At 30.5% G+C, this 24,150-nt stretch overlaps 1 protein-coding gene across 1 annotated transcript in view; it reads left to right on the top strand.

The window, feature by feature from the left end:
* PolE1 (DNA polymerase epsilon catalytic subunit 1) overlaps positions 1-24,150 on the top strand; it is a 323,060-nt gene that overhangs the window by 254,084 nt on the left and 44,826 nt on the right. The window contains exons 22-25 of the mRNA XM_072529917.1: positions 8,093-8,440; positions 9,127-9,381; positions 10,440-10,575; positions 14,785-15,029. Coding sequence (XP_072386018.1) covers positions 8,093-8,440; positions 9,127-9,381; positions 10,440-10,575; positions 14,785-15,029 — 984 coding nt within the window. The remainder of the gene's footprint in view (positions 1-8,092; positions 8,441-9,126; positions 9,382-10,439; positions 10,576-14,784; positions 15,030-24,150) is intronic.

Here is a 24,150-nt window from a genome sequence, read left to right as displayed (position 1 = left end):
TAATTCATAGTTTATTCTTATTAAAATAACTCAAAGATGATAATGTCTCAAAGGATTTAAATATAATAGAAAATACACACAATGAATTCAAACCTAAAAGGACAGGGACAGAAAAGTAGAAAAAATATTTTTTCCGGAAATAATGAGTTATTTCTTTATATATATATATATATATATATATATATATATATATATATATATATATATATATATATATATATATATATATATATATATATATATATATATATATATATCTTTATTGGATACTTCTCCTATTTAGACAATAGGTTTATCATCATCATATAATAATATAAATGGCTTTAGAGAAATCTCATGAATATAGAATCTAAAATAAACTCAACTAACTACTCAGCTTATACAGGGTGGTCCTTAAGTAATTGTACAAAAAGAAACCGTAGATTTTGCACTTTAAAATATTACGATTTAAGTCAACTTGTTTTGATAAAATGTTGATATTAACACGTTGCCTGCCGTAGAGGATTTTGTAATACTTTCCGTTCACGCCATAGTCACCGAGACGGCATCACAGTTACATCAAAATTCTCGGTCAAATAGACCTCGCTGGCGTGCAGAGCAATTTTTTCGGTCACATAGACCGAGAAGGAAAGCAACGTGTTAAGAAAGATACAGGGCGTTAAAGTTGAAATTTAAAAAAATATTATGCGTCATATATGCCACATATGTGGCGTAAATTTGCACTTAAGTTTTTTGCTCTTTAAGTTAGCTCTATTTGTTTTAAAAAATATTAAAGATACATTATTTTTACAAAGAAAAGGTATACTTGTTAGTAACCTCAAAATTCAACCGTTTTCGAGATAATCGCATTTTATAAGTCAGCTTCATAATAATATTTGTGCGGTAAAGCACTGAATATCTGTAGATAAGCATAATTCATAGTTTATTCTTATTAAAACAACTCAAAGATGATAATGTTACATCACAAAATGCTGTGTTCTTCTTCTTCTTAGCCTTCTGTCGTCCATGTTTGGACATAGGCCTCTTCCAACTCCTTCCATCGGTCTCTATCCTGAGCAACATATTTCCAATTTGTTCCGGCTATTCTTTTAATGTCATCAACCCATCTCATCTGTGGTCTTCCTCTTGGTCGTTTACTTTCGTAAGGTCTCCAATGTTGTATTGTAGTATTCCAACGTTGGTCTTTCTGTCTAGCAGTGTGGCCCGCGAAGCTCCATTTAAATTTGGCAATTTTTGTTGTTATGTCCTCGACTTTTGTTTTGGATCTTACCCAGTCGTTCCTTTTTTTATCTGACAGTCGTATACCTAACATTGCTCTTTCCATTGTTCTTTCTGTTGTGGCTAGTTTATTCATGTTTGTCTTGGTTAGGGTCCAGGTTTGACATCCATATGTCATGATAGGAAGGATGCATTGGTTGAACACTTTGCTCCTCAAGTATTGGGGTATTTTGCGGTTCTTAAGTATCCAACTAAGTTTTCCAAATCCTGCCCATGCTAGTCTTGCTCTTCTAGTAATTTCCGCACTTTGGTTCTCTTTGTCAAGTCTCAGGATTTGGCCTAGGTAGATATATTCCCCAACATAATTTGCAGTTCCTCGAATGTGCTCGCTATAATCACTATGTCGTCAGCGAATCTGAGGTGGTTGTTGCCATTAACGTTAATGCCATAGGTTGACCAATTTGTAGTTTTGAAGACGTCTTCTAGGGCTAGGTTGAAAAGCTTTGGCGATATTACGTCTCCTTGTCTCACTCCTCTCTTAATGGGGATGGGATTTGTATATTCGTCTAGTTGTACTATCATAGTTGCATTTTCATATATATTATGTATTAGTTGCCTATATGTCGAATCTATTCTACAATTATTAATAGCTTGTTCTATGGCCCACATCTCTATACTATCAAACGCCTTTTCATAGTCGACGAAGGCAAGAAATACGGGTAGTTGGTATTCATTTGCCTTCTCTATCAAAGTTCTCATTGTCAGCAGATGGTCTAATGTAGTATATCCTTTGCGGAAGCCAGCCTGTTCAACCGGTTGGTAATTATCCATTTTTTAGGTTAACCGGTTGTTAATAATTCTCATAAATAGTTTGTATACTTGACTGAGTAACGATATAGGTCTATAATTCTGTAGATCACATTTGTCCCCTTTTTTGTGTAAGAGTATTACTAGACTCTCGTTCCTGTCTTTAGGGATCTTGCTATTATGGAGACATCTATTAAATAGCTGTATTAGTACTGTCTTAGTACTGTCTTGCTTGTTTTCAAGAGCTCGGCAATTATACCGTCGTGTCCTGGAGCTTTATTATTTTTTAGTTCTTTTAAAGCTCTTTCTATTTCGAATCCCTTTATATTTGGTAGTACTTCTGATCCCACGTTTTTTATTTGTCTTTTGACGTTCTCCTTTGTTGTTTCATTAGGCTGGCCTTGCGAGCTGTACAAGGATGTGTAGAAGTCTTCGACAATATTTGTCATTTTATATTTGTCCTTCTCTACCTTATTGTTGGCGTCTTTAATTTTGATGATTTGTTGAACTCCCAGTGCGTGTCTTAGACATTTTAAGCCTCTGTTTTTTTTCAATGACTAGCTCTATTAAGTTCTCGTTCCATTTTTGTATGTCGCGTTTTAGTTCTTTTCTAATTGTTTTATTAAGTTCTTTGTATTCTTGAGTATGGCGTTTGTTTTGCGCTAGTAGTTGTCTTCTTTCCGTCATTAGCTGTTTAGTTTCATTGCTTATTTTGTCTTTAGTCCTTGTTTTCTTTGCGACCTGTAGTCCTGCTGCGAGAAGGTTTTTATTTAGGTTTTTATTAATCTCGTCAATTTGATCTTGATTATGTGAAGGATCAGATTCGAACTTATCCGCTAACACCTCTCGGAATTGCTCTTCATTTGTTCTTAGTTTAAAGGCATCTATCCTCGTTGTTTTTTTTTTAAAATCCTTTTTCTCTCTTCTTTCATGTTAATATTTATTTTTGCTCTGACTATACGATGGTCACTACCCGTTGTTACGTTGTTTATTGTTGTGACGTCTTCAAATATTCCTTTGTCATTTGAGAGAAAATAGTCTATTTCATTTTTGGTAGTTCCGTTAGGTGCGACCCATGTCCACTTTCTGTTAGGTTTCTTTTTGTAGAAGGTATTCATAACATACATGTTTTCTTGTTCCAGGAATTCCATGAGTTTTTCTCCTCTTGTGTTTCTTGTGCCGAATACAAAATTTCCAATCTTGCTTTCAGAGTCTTCAATCTTACTTCCAATTTTGGCGTTAAAGTCTCCCATTATTATTATTTTTAATTCTTTGTTGTTGTCTGTAGCCTTTTTAACGTCTTCGTAAAAAGAATTTATTTCCTCATCGGTTGCTTTTTCAGTTGGAGCATAAACTTGCACGATCTTTATTTTAGTTTTTGGATCTAGTTTTAAGACCATGTATGTAACCCTGTCTGATATGCTGTCAATTATTTGAATTTGAGATTTTCTCTTCTTGTTGCTTTGGTATGGCTGCTAAATGTCTTATTGGAGAAAAGATTCTTCATCTTCTTCTTTAGGTGCCGTGTTTGTATTCAGACGTTGGCCGTCATTATTTTTACAATGTCCCTTTTCTATGGCTTCTTAAGTTTCTATACTGGCGTTGTATTACTTTTTCTCTATTGTAAAATACTAAAAACATATTCCTTGGCAATGTGGTGAGATATTGATATAATTATTTAATTCATAAAAAATCCCAAAAGAATACTTATTATTCATTACACAGTAAACACACAGGCAATTTAGTTCAGCATAATATTAGTTCGTTCTTCTTCTTTGAGTGCCTCTCCTATCGGAGATTGGATATCATTAGGGCGATTCTAATTTTATTTACTGCTGTTTTGAATAATTCGTTAGTGGTACAGCCAAACCACTCTCTTAAATTTCTCATCCAGGACATTCTTCTACGACCTGGATTTCTGCGTCTTTGGATTTTTCCTTGCATTACATTTTGTAGGAATGTGTACTTTTGTCCTCTCACCAGGTGGACAAAATATTCAAGTTTTCTCTTTTTTTATATTCAGTATAACTTCTGGATCGTTATTTATTCTTCATATCACCTCTTCATTTGTAATTTTATCCACCCAACTTATTTTTAGTATACGGCGGTAGCACCACATCTCAACACTTTCAAGATTTTTAACATTCTTCTGTTTAAGAGCCCATGCCTTAACACCGTAAAGCAAAGTACTGAATACATACTAAGTAGTTAACTAAAAGTGGACGTATGCAAAGAGATGTATGACGTAATCGTATGGTATTCGCTAAATCCTGTCACGTAATATGCCACACACCTCTGTACGTTAATTCGTTTTATTGCTGCCAGTTTAAGGTGTTATTAGATGCCGCCATGTTTAATTTCTCTCCACCATCGTATTATCTCCATTAAATCCTATCATTTTAGGCTCCATATGTCATGATTAGACCTATAGGACCGGAGATACGCAACTAAGGCTCTTTTGACATAACATATATAGGAGCAAAGATATATACCTAAGGTCCTTTTGACGTGTTGATTTATTTGATTTCTACGTCGTAGTATTCTATTGGTTAAATGGTACCATTTGAGGTATTTTACGTCACGATTGGACTAATAGGATCGAAGATAAATAACTAAGGCCCTTTTGCCAGGCTACTCTATTTAATTTTCATATCTCATTGTATTCTATTAGTTAAATTCTATCATTTGAGGTACGAAACATCACGATTGGACTAATAGGACCGCAGATACATAACTAAGGCCCTTTTGATAAGCTGATGTATTTTATTTTTCTATCTTATTGTATTCGATTGATTAAATCCCATCATTTGAGGTACTGTACGTCACGATTGGGCCACTAAAAAGGAATATACGTAACTAAGGCCCTTTTGACGTGATGCTGTATTTGATTTCTGTCATTGTATTCTATTGGTTAAGTGCTATCATTTGAGGTATCGTACGTCACGATTGGACTAATATGACCGAAGATACATAACTAAGGCCATTTTGACATGCTACTCCATTTAATTTTTATACCTCATTGTATTTTATTTGTTAAATCCTTTAATTTGAGGTACTGCACGTCATGATTGGACCAATAGAACTAAAGATACACAACTAAGGCCCTTTTGACATTGTTCTGCATTTGTTTTTTCCATCCCATTGTATTCTTTATGTTAAATCCTATCATTAGAGGTACTATACGTCACGATTGGACTAATAGGGCCGAAGATACGTGACTACGGCCCTTTTGACATGTTGCTGTATTTAATTTTTTGATTTCATTGTTTTCAATTGGTTAAATCCTGTCATTTGAGATTTGGACTTATAGAAACGAAGATATATAATTAAGGCCTTTTTGACATCATATATCATAACCCGTTACTTTTAACCAAACATGATGCCAGAATGATTTGTGGATGAAAAAAAAATATATATTCTTAAATTTACTATTTCGTTGTGGGTAATATTATATTCAACAGCGATGCCAAATTTCTGATGCTAAAATGATTGATAATGAAAGTGGGATATACATTTTCATGTATATAATGGCAGCGAGTAAACGGTAAAACCCTGAACTAAATATATATAATATTTTCACTGTACCATCATTTTAGACTCAAACATTTTCTGGAATAAACTTATATAACTCAGTAAGGGATAAAAAGAAAAAGCGGATATTTTACAATACCAACACGGTATCAAAACTCTAATCAATGAGATGGTTAAAATTCTTGTATAAGTACAGGAAAAAAGTTATTAAGGTCTTGTAAAGTAGCGTCGATATACAGATGCTACTTTGCAAGACGATGCTAAATTGATGGTAAAAGCATAATGTATCGATGCGAAAATGATAGTAGGATATATATATATATATATATATATATATATATATATATATATATATATATATATATATATATATATATATATATATATATATATATTGTGACGATTGGGGTTTATAGAAAATAATTTATAAGTTATATACTACATAATATTAGATATTTGGTTGTTTTAAATAAATTATATACTAGATAATTTTAGATATAAAAAAGTATTTGATTATTTTAAGAAGTTATATACTAGAGAATTTAATAAAAATATATTTATGTGAGGGCATTTTTAATAAATTAGCATATAATAATTGTAAAAAGTTGTATTTTAGTAATTGTAATGTGGTAGATATGTTTAAGTGAGCCATGTGACTAGGCAACCAACTATACATACTCCAAGTGTCAAATTAAGAATTATAAGGAATATAAAGTGGGGTTATAATAATATATTGTTTGAAATGTGTATTTTATCAAATTAGAGTGTTAGTTAATAATTTGAATGTTTATTCTGATCTGAAAAGCCTAAATGTCAACAAAATTATCAATGGAACATTAACGAATTCTCCAGAGTGCAGAATTTGACCATTGTTTACGGTCGAACATTCTCGAAATAATGATTATGGCGGTGGATCGAACAGATATTTTTTTCGAGAACATCTATATAGAAGTGATAGAACAAATTGGAACATGATCTCTTACCAGATGATTCTGGAGTATCCAAAAGATATAAATACCCGTGATTTTGATTCAAGATGGCAGTTTTTAGACTCAGAAGTCAAGCAGTTTATTATGAAAGTTAGTAGATTAGTTAGTGAAGTCAATTGTTCACAGTTTTAGTAAGTCAGTCAAGCAGTTTAATAAGAAATATGAAAGTTAGTTGGAGATAGTCCAATTGTTTAATATAGTGAGTTAAATGAAGATTAAAAATTATGCATATATTTAATGCACATTTATAATTATACACAAATAATTATTGAAGATTATAAAAGTATATTAGAAGAATATTGGATGGACATTGGAAGGAATTAAAATTATATTATGATTGGAGATTAGTATAAATCAACTTATAATAATTGGATATTGGTATATTGAAAAGAAGAATAAATATAAATGCTGTTTGCTGGTTTGGTTGGTGGTGTATAAATGCTGGTGAAGAAAACTATATCTTAAAGTGGTAGAAGCTGATAATTGGAAAAAGTAATTTCACAAAAAACAAGGATAACTGAAGTACGAAGACATTCAGTGGTGATTAGAATCTATATAGTAGAAAACAGTTCATTTAGGCATTCAGTGAAAGAAAGGTACAAAATTTTGTTAATATAATTTAGTTAGTGTCATAACAATTTCAATTTTGAAGATAGTTTTGTTTAAATTTTAGATTGTCTATAGAATTTAATTAGTTTTATAAGAATATCAATTTAAAGATAGTTTATTTTAAATTTACATTGGCTAGGTTAGATATATGTGTGTTTCATAATAGTTATAATAAAGATAATTTAAAAAAGTACTTACAAACTAATTCTTTGAGAACCGCGATAAAAACCCTATATATTATTAAAAATACTCATTGCTCATCATTCAAACAAAAAACACATCATAACAATATATATATATATATATATATATATATATATATATATATATATATATATATATATAGTAAAAAACATGATAACAAGTCAGAAGTGCATCAGGATCATACTTTATATTTACTTGGTTTACATGCAAGAAGCTTATTATTTTAAAAATTTAATGAGTGACTGTAGATGGCAGTCGGATAAGGGAGATAAAAGCGTCCTTGACGTACTCCCTTCTTCATTCGTGCATTCGTCTAATAGGCATCCGTCCCATTGGAATATATGCCAGATTATTTTAACACACTTTGCTAATAAGGTGAATTACATACTGACGACAATGAGTGCAATTAGGTATACCCATTGTTGTCAGTATGTTCCTTAGTTTATCCCATCCAACATTATCAAAGGCCTTTGTATTATCAACAAAAGTCAAAAACTAGTCAAGTTAAAGGTCATAAAATATTTCTCAAAACCATTAAAATTTAGCCAAAACGGTAAAAAACCAGTACGAATAGAATTAATGTATAATTGCCCGCATATTTTAAGAAATATATACTTATCAGTAAAGCTAATAGACTACTTCTGTTGTAATGAATAAGATTACAGCTTACATCCGAAATAAATTTAACAGTAAAAATAATAACTTTATTCATATCTAATTTTTTTCTATTTTAGGCTATTGGCAGAGAACCAGGAAGATTCCTCAGAGGTGTGTAATGTACCAGGCTGGTACTCATCTATTTGTGTGGAATTAGATATTGACAGTTTAGCAATTAATACATTACTTCAGTCTCACCGTGTTACGGATATTGAAGGAACAAGTAACATCACGTCGTTCGATGCATCAGAAATAACTTCAATCGATAATATGATATCTGGAAATCAAAATCAAACCTGTTACGATGAAAGTAGTAGATGTGCAGAATCATTTAAAATTTTAAGGGCAATGGCAGTAGCGTGGATGAGAGATATTTCAATGCACAAAAATGTATTCGCTGATTTTCAAGTGATACATTTTTATAGGTAAAATGACTAAATTTATAAAAATGTTATAATTTAAACAACGTTAATGTAATTTACAAGTTAAGGTATTAGTGTACATAAAAAAATATTGGATTAGTTCGTCTCATAAATTTCAGATTTATCAAAATCTGTGATCACTTGCTTCAAAGTCAGTATGTTCTATTTTTTCAACTACTCTTCGATTTTCCATTTCGTCTTACCATTGACAAAATTTAACAAAACTCATTCAACTACATATTAATACAATTTTTAATTCACGTCGTATTTTATTTGTATTTTGAATCTCGCAGTCTAAAGTAATAAAAAAATTCCATTAGGATTCAATTTGCTTGTATAATCTAATATTAACAAAAAATTTTAACATTAAACACAAGCCGTTCACATTTAATTCGTTCAATACACAAATAAATTTCTATCTTGAACGATTATAAAGCGAATAAATAACTGTCAAATTGTATCAGATAATAATGCTCGTAACTAAACGGAAATTTGTTAGTTTCTCCGTATTCTTCTAGTATAATCTTTTCTAACGTTTCTAATTTTTTTTCTCACATATTCAGCTTTGATTTCCTTATTTTGGTTAATTTTGTTCGTCCTTCGAAATATTTGCTTATAATATTTTCTGTTTAATATAACACAATAACAAAACAATAGGTTTTACTGTTTATAGCTGATAATTTTTGTAGGTGGATGAGATCTCCAAAAGCCTACTTATATGATCCAGCACTTTTGCGAACTTTACAGAATTTAATGAAGAAACTTTTCTTGCAACTAGTAGCAGAGTTTAAGCGTTTAGGTTGTATGATATTATATGCAAATTTTAATAAGATCATTATTTGTTCCAAGAAAACTACAGTGGAAGATGCTATTTCGAATGTTGAATTTGTGGTAGCGTCTATACGTAGCAAAGAACTATTTCATTCTTTAGAAATTACATATAGGTAAGTAGATATATCACATTAAAATTAGTTGCTTAAGCAGCAACTAATTTTAGTACAGCAGGATAGTTTGCAGTTTCTTAGGTCTAAAATAATATAATATTATAAAAAAAGTAACACGCTCGGACCGCCTATTACGAGTATATTCCTTGATTTTACCCAAGATTATCAAACCCAAGCCTTCCGCGTGAGAGTCAAAGACTCTAAAGTTCTCTCCTCCAGATCATAACATCACCACAATGAAGTCCAACATCCTTTTAAAATGTAATATTTTGTTTAAATGTTTAATACTTAATAGTAAAACACGTTTGAAACTGGAGAATTAGACGAGATAATTCACTTGCACACAAATATTGTATTTATATGTATTGATTGTAACAAAAATTACATTTTACGCTTGTTTTTGACGTTTCGATTTCAATTCCGAAAATCGTTTCCAAAAAAGATTATTTTAAAAATAAGGTGATATTATAACCTGTCGTTTTTTATTAATTGGCGCGTTAGTTGGTGCTGAAATTTTGCTAAATAAAGCGCCGATTATTAAACAACATAAATGAGAAAAATTATTTTCGCAGCAGACTTTTCGGAGTTTATAGTGTTCACCGGTACAGTAGTATAAATTATTTTTTTTGCGGTCACCCCCTGAAATTCTTTTCGCCACAAATATTTTAGTAGTTATTTCATGGACACACAAATAAAAACAGTTAGTTTCACTGACACTTATCAAATAGTTATTGTTTTCACTAAAAATGTATTAGGAGTTATTTTCTTCGTGAACACACAAATAAAAATAATTTCTTTCTCCGAAACTTTTCAGAGTTATTATTTTAGCCGAAAAATTATTAAGAGTTATTTCTTCGGGGGCACCAACATCACGTTTTATTTTGTAGATTTCACTTATTTTATTACATTACCTTATTGCGTTCTAGGTCTGTGCTTCACACCATATCTATTCTTGAGTTCTGATTCCAATGTTATTATATTTTTTATAAAAAATGGATTATTTTAATAGAATGTGCATGCAGCAATCTATATAACAACTGTTTTTGAATTGTTCGCAGACAATGTTGGGAACAGTTAGTCTGGTTGGATCCAGCAAATTTCGGAGGAATAAAAGGAAAATTGCCCAAAGGAATAGAAAACGATTCATTCGATAAAAGCAACGAAGAAAATGAAGATGATGACGATGATGAGGAGGTAATACTAGTAATACCACGTGTCTCGAAACATCACTATATATATATATATATATATATATATATATATATATATATATATATATATATATATATATATATATATATATAAAAGAAATTTAATCTTTGCAGATAAGTTAAATAGTAAACTCTTAAATCTGCAAGAAAGACTCTAATGAGTATCAATTGTTTAGCCGAACGTTTTCGCCAAAGATAATTAATTTGTCTTCTTCAGGGCTGAAAGAGAAGAAATTATAATTAGCTACCATATATTATGTATTTAAAAACACTGGAGATCTTACCGTAACTTAGAATTGTAGAGTTAGGATGTTAAAACAAAAAAACTTAACTAGTAACAACATAGTGGTTTTTTTGTTACTATGTGAATAAGTTATCGTTGGAAATGTATGGTAGCTATGAACTTGAAAAGTAAAGGTGTAACCAAGGCTGACCGAAAAAACTAATGCAACTACATTTAAAAGAAAAGACTTAATTCTTTGAGTTGTCGGAAATAAATAATTTTCTGATTGTTGGAAAGTTCACATGTGAGGTTCTGTTTTACCAGAACGCATGCGCTGACAAGTCAAAGTAGTTCTTATGATTCCTTATAATGTCATTAAGGTTCATTGGTATAACAAAATGAAGTTAATTCCCAGTTTAAGGTAAATTATTATTTAAGATTTTTTTAATTAAATTTTTTTTTTAATGTTATATTGTTCATGTATTATTATTATATATCTTATTGAGATGTATCTAAGAAAAAGCAAGGGAATGTTATCTGTTTTTAATTACTGAAAATTATTATTTAAGTAGGTTAATGGATGTATCAGTCAAGTTAGTTCTCTGTGATGTAGTGTTCTTGGACTCGCATTTAAGTAAGAAGTGGTATATATCACTTAGATTCTTAATGTCACTCTTAACATTGATGAAGAAATCGTTAAGGAAAATAATATATGACATTTCAATGAACTCTCTTTTAGATTTATTGTTCTCACGGTGGTGAATTGTAGTGTTAGTATAGTCCATGAGATGACCAGTGGAATGGACATGTTTGGCTAATGCACAACGGTCAGGGTAAAGTCGAGAATCACTTTTGTGTAGTGTAATACGTGATTTCAATAATTGAGTCATATTGTAATATTAAACACCTTCAATAGTTATGACCCCTACATCCAGTTCACTATAGAGAGGGAAGATGGTAATTGGTCCGTCCCCTTTCTCGACATAAGGATGATCAGGGAAAATGACAAAATTAAAATAGATTGGTATCAAAAACCGACCCATACTTCATCTTCCTTCGCGACTATCAATGCTGATCCTGATGTCTTAAGTGGGAACCCAGTCTCGGATAGTTCTATCAACAAATATTTTTCATTGCCATACTTCAGTGATATCACTCCGGGGTTAACAAGGATTCTGAAAATTGTTGAAAATAACTTTGGTAATAATAATAATAATAATATTAAACTTAATGTGGCTTGTAGATTGGCCCTAACAATTAATAACCTTTATTCTAAGATCAAAGATAAGACTCCTATAGATATGTTTAGTTACATTGTCTACAACATTCCATGCCTCTCGCAACAATGCCCACATCGGCCAAACCTCTCAATTATTTAAATCACGTATCACACTCCACAAGAGTGATTCTCGACTTCACCCTGACCGTTGTGCATTAGCCAAACATGTCCATTCTGGACATCTCATGGACTATAGTATGTGTTCATCAACCAAAAAAAATTATACGTAAAATTTTTAATTTGGATTATCAACAGTCTTGTAAACCAGTTTTTATTAAACATCAAATTTTAACTTTCTACTGCCTATATATCTATAAATGTTTACTTTATGTCAAAGAGGAAATCAATACATTTCCAGTAAATTCAGACAATCACTATTACAATACAAGAAGTGTTGAATCTTTACGAATTCCTAAACACAGAACATCCAAATTTCAAAATTGCTTCAGATATATGGGACTGACCTTATACAATCATTTGCCAAAAACTGTGAAAGAAATACTACTTATCTCTAAATTAAAAAAAAATGTTAAAGATTTACTCTTAAGAAAAGCATATTACTCTATAAATGAATATCTTGAGGACAAACTGCAGTAGCTTCATATTTTACTTGTAAAAATGTTATTTTATATATTTTATGTTTTGTCAATATTTTTACACTGTGAATATTGTATTATACACATTAATGTTTTTTATACTAAATTCTGTAGTGACGTATCCTAGACATTTATTTTGAATGTCTTAAAGGATCAATAAAGTATGACTATGACTATACTAACACTACAATTCTCCACCGTGAGAACAATAAATCTAAAAGAGAGTTAATTGAAATGTCATATATTTTCCTTAACGATTTGTCCATCAGTGTTAAGAGTGACATTAAGAATCTAAGCGATGTATACCACATCTTACTTAAATGCGATACCAAGAACACTACAACATCACAGAGAACTAACTTGACTGATATATCCATTAACAACTAACCTAGTTAAATAATAATTTTCAGTAATTAAAAAAAGATAACTTGCTTTTTCTTAGATACATCTCAATAAGATATATAATAATAATACACGAACAATATAATATTTAAAAAAAAATTAATTAAGAAAAATCTTAAATAATAATTTACCCCAAACTGGGAATTAACTTCATTTTATTACACCAATGAACCTTAATGACATTATAAGGAATCATAAGAACTACTTTGACTTGTCAGCGCATGTGTTCTGGTAAAACAGAACCTCACATGTGAACTTTCCAACAATCAGAAAATTATTTATTGCCGACAACTCAAAGAATTAAGTCTTTTCTTTTAAATGTAGTTGCATTAGTTTTTTCGGTCAGCCTTGGGTACACCTTTACTTTTCAAGTTCATAGCTACCATACATTTCCGACGATAACCTTTTCACATAGTAACAAAAAAACCAATATGTTGTTACTAGTTAAGTTTTTTTGTTTTAACATCCTAACTCTACAATTCTAAGTTACGGTAAGATCTCCAATGTTTTTAAATAGATAATATATGGTAGCTAATTATAATTTCTTCTCTTTCAGCCCTGAAGCAGCAGATTTCCCCAATATTTAAGAGTTTATATATATATATATATATATATATATATATATATATAATATATATATATATATAGACGCATATATATTATATATATATATATATATATATATATATATATATATATATATATATATATAGACGCATATATATTATATATATATATATATATATATATATATATATATATATATATATATATGTATATATATATATATATAGACGCATATATATTATATATATATATATATATTATATATATATATATTATATATATATATATATATATATATATATATATATATATATATATATATATATATATATATAGTTTGTTCCTGACTTGATTAAACGTTTCGGTAAATTTGATATTTTCAATAAGCACTTTATTAAACTTTAAACATTACATTTTATAATTAAATTTCATGTTTACACTTTTTTAAAAAGTTTAACATGGATTATAAAAATGACGTTAAACGTCATTTTATGATATTTTATAACGACATGGATCAAATGAGCTAAAACTGTAGAGCTAAAGTCGTATAAAACATTTTGAATTTACAATTAAAAAAAATAAGGGTCATTCATTGAGATCAAAATATCCTATCTCCCAAGTTGGACCAACAAATACACTTTCACAAAATTTTATTGCAATCGGTTCAGTGGTTTTTGAATATTAGCTTGGACAAACATCGTGACATAAGATTTTTATATATAAAGATTTGGAAAATTTCTTTTTGTCTCTTGTATTACTAGCAATAAATTTCGTAAACGTCTATAATATTAATCTCTATAAGAAAAGTAAATAATCTTTAATTAAAAAAATATCCCTCTTTATCAAATATGGTTTATTAGGTATACTTTATGTGTCACACAATTTGTTTCTCTTCGAGTATCTTATTTCAGTTCTCACTTCATTCGCTGAAAGCATTTAATATTAACTTTTCTGTATTTAAGCTGAACTACTCTCTTTCATCTGCCATATTTATCCATCCACTTTTTTATCCCAATTTGAAAATATTTGGCAACGAATGTTTGACATGTTTGGTAGATATATTTAGTATGTAAAAGAAACTGGTTATATATTACAAATATACTATAATTTTTTTTTACTTTGTAGCCAGTTGTTGAAATGAAATGGAATATTACCGAACTTCTGCTAGAACGTGGAAATTGTCGTAATTATTTTAATGCCGTTATTGCAGGTTGTATCAATGCTATTTACACTAAACTAAAACAAAAAGAACGTTCGACAATTTCTAAAGAAATTTTAAGTCAACCATCTTTTGGATTAGCACAACATGAGAGTGTAGTTACTTATGCCAAAGAATTGTTAGCGGGGGAGATAAGTCAAACATTATTTCAGTAAGTATTTCAGTATTTATTTGAAAAGAATAGTAATAATAGAGTAAGTAAACTTTTGTATTTTACGAAAAAAAAGTAAAACATTTGTTTTGCACTGTATTTCTCGTGACTTAATAGTTTGGGTGTTCCGGCCACTTCACGATTAGTTTTATATCAACCTAAATTGTCCAAACAATAGATTCCACCAATAACAAAGAAAAAGAATAAGACATGCACAAAAAAAAACTCGAACCAATTTAATCGTTTAGAACTGATACTCTGTAGTCCCATATAAAAGTACATGCCTTCTAGTGGCAGGATATACGGGCAACAATACCTTAACTGGCAGGACAGTCCGTAAAGTAGGGATCCTCGCCTGTACAGATAAATGTAAGCGGTTTTGGGATAATACTGTATTTTGATTGCATTGGTAGTGTGTTGGGTACATCGTGTTGTACATAACTCTGATACAAATGTCATTAAAGCATCATATGTCCGAAAATATTTTCAGGCCATAATAATGAATACACACATAACAAATATTATATTGAAATGATGGCATCTGCTGAGGTTAAATTTAAAAAGCAAATAGAGCATTCGATCAGATTTCCGGGTGAATATTTTAGGGGGAACACCATTATAAATTAGAATAATCAAGATATAGTCTTGGAATATGGAAATTTTGCAGTAAGAGTATATTGTTATTAGATGCGCATAAAAGGAGTGTACGAATTGTCTCCATTCAAGAGACGACGAGGCGAGAGAACTGGGTGAAGGATTTAATTGTTGTATGTGGGGAAAATTAACACTAGGAATGGAGTTGGTATAATTGCTCATAGAGAAAATGATAGAGAATGTATTAGAAGTTTAAGAACTATTGATATGCTTCTTAAGTCGGTCTGGGCGAGAATGAAAGAAAAGCTGTCTATGATCAATTAGGAGACATACTTAGATATTAATTCAGAGGAGAGTTGGAATAGAAGGTCATTTTGATGCATAAATATGCAATCCAAGAGAAGATATGAAGCAATATATGAAGAATTAGGTTTTGGAACTAGAAATAATGCTGGAAATGATATCTTGGAATTGGCAATTGTATTATATATGACGATTGTTAACACTATATTTTAAAATAGAGATATGCCACTTATCACATACAAAAATAGACAAAATCATTCTCAAATATACAAGGTCCTTATACAATTTGGGGAAAGATGGCTAGTATTATTAGATATACAGCAATTAAAATACTTTGAAAAACTTCAGGGAAGAAGTTTAAAGATGAAGAGGTCCGTTGATAAAAAGGAAGTTCAAGAACAGATAAAGGAGAAATAATATATACGTTCAAATTTACTACAAAGAAACAGATATATATATATATATATATATATATATATATATATACATCTAGCGGTTAATGTAAGCTCCGTTCTAAAACGGTATTATACTAACTCCAGGCGAATATACACCGTGTATATTATTATCTGGGTAGCGCTTTCTGTGGACTCCGACCAACACGTCGGATTAAGTGGACTCCGTAATAGGTTAAAACACTTTTGGGATCCGTATACATTTCTTTGTGTACACAACTAAACTCCTCCGATGTTGCCAATAATTTGATTAGTCGTAGATTTTTAAATTTTACAGCAGGTACGTTTTGGATCTTCAAATTTATTTAAATATCAATTAATTTAGTCATCGAGAAATTTCACAAATACGTACTTGGTTATTGTAGTTAAATATTTTATGGTGGTAATTTATATTACTTGCTTTAATTATAGATAAACTGAAATTAGTGTCTATTATAAACTTTGAAAAGGCAAGGGTCCATTTTTATGTACTAGTATGTTTTTTAATGCATTGGCACTGAAACATTTATTATATTATAAATGTACGTTCCGATGTTTCGATTGCTACAGTTTATGACGAATAAAATATTTGTTTCATGAAGTAGTAAAATTTGAATTATAACAATTTATAAATCATTCTTAAAATTCCAATTTTTTACTGTCTAATTTCAGTATTTCGATTTTTAAATGTAGGGAATTCAATATCCTATATACTATATTTTAGATACACATAAACACATAGATACACTTATGGCAGATACTAAAAGAAGAAATATTTCGGTACCTTAGTGTAACTTGATTCTCGGCAACATATCTATTACAACTACATATAATATGTTCGGTCTTATTGTTTTAAATGCTTTGTGCTTGTACAAGCTATCATTATTTCAACTTTAAATAATTGTGTTTTTGTATCTTTCACTGTCAGGCATATCAAAATTTAGTATTTAATTTAGAAGTAAATGTATATATAATATTCTTTTTTTTTTGTCATTTGGTTTAAATATAGATCACTTATATTCTTCTTGCTTATTTATTTTTATTCGTAATACTTATTAACGTACTTAATAACGTACCCGTTTTTGCAAAAAGCAACAACGGGTACAAAAGATATCGGGTATCAGGGGTGGTATTTGTCAATCTAAATGCCACTTACGACATATTAAATTAGAGGATATTTCTCCAAAACTGTATGACATCGCCTTAGATAAAAACATCACGTGTTTTATCCGCGTATATCTACAGAACAGAAAATTTTTCGTATCATTCAATGGTAAGATGAAGAACGCAGATGAATGGTCTCGCTTGGGGTAGCGGAATGGCACCTACACTGTATTACATTTACACAAACGATTAACCGATACCAGTAGATACTAGGACTTTCATGTAGACGATACATTGCACAACCAAAACGTTTGTTGCTGAAGTGAAAAAAAATCTAAATGATGCCTTAAATATAATAAAAATAAACTACGAATTAATTTTAAGCCAAACCCCGAAAAATCTTAGGAGCGCTCCTTTAATTTGTCTAAGACAGGCGCTTTCACAAAACTGAATATCTAATCTAATATAAATCTAATATAATCTATAATAAAATAAAAATACCTTTTTTTTAAACGCATCTACCACGCAGAGGCATTAGCGTATTTAGATTAATGTTACACTTGATACAAATAGTGTATATATATATATATATATATATATATATATATATATATATATATATATATATATATTAGTTTACAATTAATAATAATAATATGTATGTGTATTACAATGTATGTTTTAAATCTTATGAAGAAGTTGACAGTCTTTAAGATAAGAAATTATTCTTTGGATATCTGTATTTTCTTCTAGGGCAGTTGGGTATGCTATATTTGAGTCGTTCACTGTTATATTTAGGACACTGTATTAAAAAATGTTTTACCGTTAGAACATGGTTGCACACTTCACAAACTGGTTTATTTTTGCGCTGTAGTAAATAGCCATGAGTAAGTCGTGTCTGGCCGATACGGAGACGGGTGTCATCAGGTGCCACCAATCACGCACCTCGATGTGCATCGCCCTTCCTTCTGGAACTTATAATTAAATTTAATTGGTTGAGAAATGAAAAAGTTTCATATAAAAGTTAATTTATCTTTAGATATGGGACATTTTCGGATCTCAAGTCAGTATGGTTTTACCTCTCTAGGGTAGCTCCCTAGAGCACTTTGCTCGAAGGGCTCTGCGAATTTTCTAAGACTCTGAAGCTTAGTTTTTTTCTTCTTAGAAAACCTGTGTTTTATTTCTACAAAAGTAAATAAACCATAAAGGCATTGTCTTTTTGAAGACAATGCCACAATAAGGGCGTACCGGCTAACTACGCAATATTGCAACATATTGCGCAATAGTTTGATACATTAATAAACATGGAAACTTGCACCAAGATGCTCGACTTTTCATACGTTTATTAATTACACCGGAGACGACACGGGTAAGCATCACATGCTCTCTTCTGTCTTTTACTTTTGGTTTCCAAAGATATGGATGTTTGTTAACTTCGTATAGCCTTAATGGAGTGTTGTTCCAAGTTTGTTGCCATTTTTGAATTATTTTTTGTTTTAAGTATGGTTTTAAATCGCTTTGTACCATTATGTTACTTTCTTCGGACATCAGGTTAGTTGGTGCGTTTTTAGCTAGTTTATCTACAACTTCGTTACCCTCAATTCTGACATGAGAAGGCACCCATAAAAAATGAACTTGGATGTTCTTATTTGAAATGTTTTTAAGTTCTTTTTTAATAAGAAGTAGAAGGCGGTTGTTTTTTTAGAATTGCGAATAATTCAGCCGAAAAGATGGTTGTAATTGACGACAATTTGAAACTAACTGAGATAGGTTTGTTAGACTGATGTCGATAGCCGGAATAGATATTGTCCGTGGCGCAGGGTTGCGGATTGAGGAGGTATCATAAATTTTTGGAAATTGAAAATTTAATTTGGATAAGTATGAGCTATACGAAAGTAAAAAGGATGATCAATTTGATGTGTTTGAAAATTTATTTGTAAATCGATCAGCAAAAACGTTATGCAGAACTGGATTATTTCGGTTTCATGACACCGCTGCTGCATATGTTAGGCTTATTGGAAAATATGAATTTCACTACAACGAAATATAAACAATTTATGAAAATTTGATGATTTAAAGGAAAAAAATGTCAAATTAGGCTAGAGCAATAACTGAAACAAAAGAATCAAGTGGGAATAATGTCGAATTAATTTGAAAAATTATAATACCAACATAAAAACAAAAATAAAAGAGGCTCTTTGAGAAAGAAAAATAGACACACTTTATTAAAAGCGGTAAAAGTAAAATGCTAAGAAAAAAAATGCTTATATAAAATGAAGACCTAAAAGTCCGCCGGAGGGTTTGAAACAGATGTGAAAGAGGGCAAAAACCAAATCAAAGAATTGATTGAGATTAAGTACATCCCTAGAGAAGAATGAATAACATATCTCAGATAAATAAACGGAGCAACAGAAACTGAGTATACACTTGTAACTCCAGAAATATCATTAAATTAATTAACGCAAATCGTACGAACTGAAATACAATAATCCATCACACAGTTAAAAAATAGAACCCCCACGAAAAAAATACAGTAGAGTATAACTACTTTTGTACACTAGCATTATGGTAAGAAGTTCAAAATATTAATACCTACATAATTATATTACCGAAAAGTTAATAAAAACTTCTGTTCGTTAGCGGCAAGAGAAAGCGTATATCAGAATGTATTATGAAAAATTTTGTTAATAATACAGTATGCAATATAATATAATGACAAGAATACTTTTATATCTTTCCTTATGGCATATTTTTAAAACAAAGCTTCTATACTGGCATTGTATTACTTTTTCTTTCTACAGTAAAATGCTGAGGTGAGCGTCACGGAACTAGCGCCACAAGATGGCGTCGTGAAGGGTAGCTTCATAGAATAGCGGCTCTTGGCATCGATTCACTACTCTTGATCAATTCGTTTTTAGTCATCATATATTTACTCTAAAAATAACTAACAAAGTATAGACATTAAATGAGAAGTAAAAATTAAAAGAATAATATGTCACTAAAAGACTAGATTTGTAACGATTATCAAAATTTAATAAAAGTCATAAATGTCATCCGGTTAATAACAACATTAAATCGTCTGTCAATAAAAAATGTGAAGAACAATTGGACAACACATAGTTTGGATTTAGAGGTGGATTGGGAACAAAAGAGGAATTGTGCGCAATGGTGGTACTATTACAAAAATGCAGAGATTATAATGAAAGCGTATTCTTATCTAATATAGATTTTCAAAAGTATTTGACACAGTTCAACCTGGTAAGCCCAGACATGCATTAAAACACATAAACCTAGATACCAAGATATTAATTTAATAAAAAATCTACTAAAATCAAACAGCGGTCATGCGGGTGAAAGATGAGACAAATCAAGCAGAAATTCAAAAAGGAGTCAGCCAGAGATGTGTGTTGTGATGTGAAATGTCACCATAATTATTTAATGTGTACTCCCAACTAATATTTTAGGAGACACTATGCGAAAGAAGTAAGGAATGAAGTGAGCATCATTAATAACAAAAAATTTGCATACTAAACCCCAATTATGACAGAAAATATAGATGATTTACAAATTCTTATATAAATCATTAACAGATAAAGCAAAAAGATAGGACTAAACTAAACAGATAAAAGTCAATGTTTACAAATAAGAAATTGAGTATGGTTATTAGATTGAGATCGTCGAATGTTATGTATGGTCACAACTGCTCTATGGGGTAGAAGCTTGGACCCTGAAAGCCAAATCTGTAAACAAACTAAAGGCATTCGAAATGTGGCTATATAGGCGTATTCTTAAAATTCCTTGGACTGTAAAAGTCTCAAACGAAAAAGCGTTAAGACGAATTGTCTATCTGGACATCGTATCTGGGCCACATAGTTCAAAACGATAAATACCCTCTTCTACGCGTCATCATGCAAGGCAGAGTAGAGGAAAGAAAAGTCTTGGGAAGAAAAACAAAATCTTTAAATCTCAAAAAGAATATCTAAAGTCAAATTTAACACGCTTTCATGCCTTGTAGTGAAATTTTGTTTCTTATTACAATACCGGATCCTGGAAAATTTTAAATACATTAAATTAAATCTCTCGTAAATTATAAAGCCTATTCTTAGATTAAAATAACAGACTTCTTAGTATTATGATATGTAGTATTGTGATAATGTATAGGTGTCAGTATTCTTTTAAAAGAGATTTATAGATTGGTATATAAATTTCACGGTCATGTTTCATACGGTTTTATCTTTCATACAAACATTAAAAACCTTAAAAAGTTTCATTTTACATACAATTAGCACGTTGGCTCTGAAAATGACCTATAAATATGCATTGTTAAAAATCGTATAGATTTATCAATTTAAAATGTTCTTTGTCGTCTTGATTATTTATCTCAATTCGTTCCTAATTAAGCACATGTTGTCCACAAGGTACCTTTCTCATTTTTTAATTACTACTTTTTTTTAACTTTTGCCATAGTTTTCCTCATTTTCTTTATTCATATCGATTTTACTCATAACGAATATTGGGTAGTTTATTGTTTCATGAAACTTTCTCCTTATATGTCCGTATCATACAAGTTGTCTAGTTATTATAGCGTATATAATGTCGTATGTTAATTCCATTTTATTTAACAACAAAATACTAAAAACTTTGTTTTCAAAACTTTCACCAAATTAATTGTATCTTATCACTACAGCTGTTTCGGCAGAGTGCCTTTCTCAAGCTTCTCGAATCCATCAATCATCTATTGTATTTCTTATCAAGATTTTGAAGCAGCTGTGCTCCATTAGTCCATTTTTGTTGCTTTTTGTCACTGTTTCTTTTTTTTTCTTTATTGTCATCATTACGTAGCGCTACAACACTGGGTGGGTCTTCGCTAACTACAACTTTTTTCCAAGTTGATTGATTTTCCACGAATTTTCAATGAAATGTTAATTTTCCAAGATATGATTGGATGTTTTCTCTCCATTGTATACTGAGACACCCAAGTGGCATTCTTCTGTGCTAAGTTTCTTTCATACCAGTTTTACATCCAAGATATGATTGGATGTTTTCTCTCCATTGTATACTGAGACACCCAAGTGGCATTCTTCTGTGCTAAGTTTCTTTCATACCAGTTTTACAAGTTTGACATCTTGGCGTCTATGCATGTGTCCGATCTACCTTAAGCGATTTATTTTCCTGAACACTATCGTTATAAGAGCTTTCTTTATTCAGTATATGTTCTTATTCTATACGGATTTGTAGTGATATAATAATGAGGTTAAAAAATTTTAGAAGAATTATGCTCTGTATTTCTTTAGTGACATTATTATTAACCGTGATTATTGATCTAAGATATTTAAAGTATTCCATACTTTCGAAATTGAAGTTGTTGACTTTATTATTTTATCTAGATGTATTGAATTGCTCTCTTCTTTTGATTCGCTTGTATTTGGTTTTCATTTTGTTGATTTTAAGTGAAACATTTTTCGTACTCTCTTCACTTTGTTAATGTCGTTTGCGGACGGGAGAGAGTTTCTTATGAAATCAATATCATTAGCATATGCTAGGAGTGCTTTGTACCTTGGTCCAAATATTAAATATGCGTTATTTCTATTTTACTAAGCTGTTCATAAATTTTTTGAATATTTAAATCAAGAATCTGTATTTATTCGACTGTTTTATAACACAGTTTCTTGGCGCCTATTTTAATCTCTGTTTTTTTGGTTCGGTTATCATTATTACAAAGATTTTGCGGGATATCGACATAGGGAACTCGGTGGTATGTCCTTAACGTTTCCATAACCAACGTTCGAATATTTGTCTTACTGTAAAGTCATGACGATTTTACTAGGAAATATAGTGCTATTTAATAATATTAAAGTTCAAGCAACAATTCCTATATGCCTTAACTTGGTACTGATATCTCTGCTCCCCGATCACAGGTAGCAGTCAAGAAAACATTAAAACTGCTACACACATGTTTCCTATTATCCAACGATTAACCAGTCCAGGACTATAAGTGAATCCCCCTCATCCATTGTATTTCTTATACTTTCAATTCAATCCCTTCCAATTAAGATTTTGAAGCAGCTTTGCTCCATTAGTCCATTTTTGTTGCTTTTTGTCACTGTTTCTCCTTTCTCTTTATCATCATCGTTACGTAGCGCTATAACATTGGGTGAGTCTTCGCTAAGTTTTCTCCAAGTTGGTCGATTTTCCACGAATCTGTAATCAAACGAAATGTTAATTTTTTGAGATATGATTGGAAGTTTTCTCTCCATTGCATACTGAGATGCCCAAGTGGCATTCTTCTGTGCTAACTTCCTTCGATACCAGTTTTATAAGTTTGACATCTTGACGTCTATGCATGTGTCCGATCTACCTTAAGCGATTTATTTTCCTGAACAATATCGGTATAAGAGCTTTCTTTATTCAGTATATGTTCTTATTCTATACGGATTGGTAAGCGATATGATAATGAGGTTAAAACATTTTTTTTATTATTTTTCTTTCATATATTCGTAGTTCTTTCCTATTTTTTCCATGATTCGCATCCATGTATTAAAATGGGTCTAAAGTTTGAATTATGCTCTGTGATTCTTTAGTGGCATTATTGAAGTTATACTTCTATACGCACGGTCGGCGTTGGAAATTTGCACGGGAGTGAATCTGTGAAACCATTACATATGTAAGATAATGAGTAAGAGAGAGAC

This window comes from Diabrotica undecimpunctata, chromosome 4 (genome assembly GCF_040954645.1).
Source record: "Diabrotica undecimpunctata isolate CICGRU chromosome 4, icDiaUnde3, whole genome shotgun sequence".
In the NCBI taxonomy this organism is placed as follows: domain Eukaryota; kingdom Metazoa; phylum Arthropoda; class Insecta; order Coleoptera; family Chrysomelidae; genus Diabrotica; species Diabrotica undecimpunctata.
This window is presented reverse-complemented; position numbering and strand designations above follow the sequence as displayed.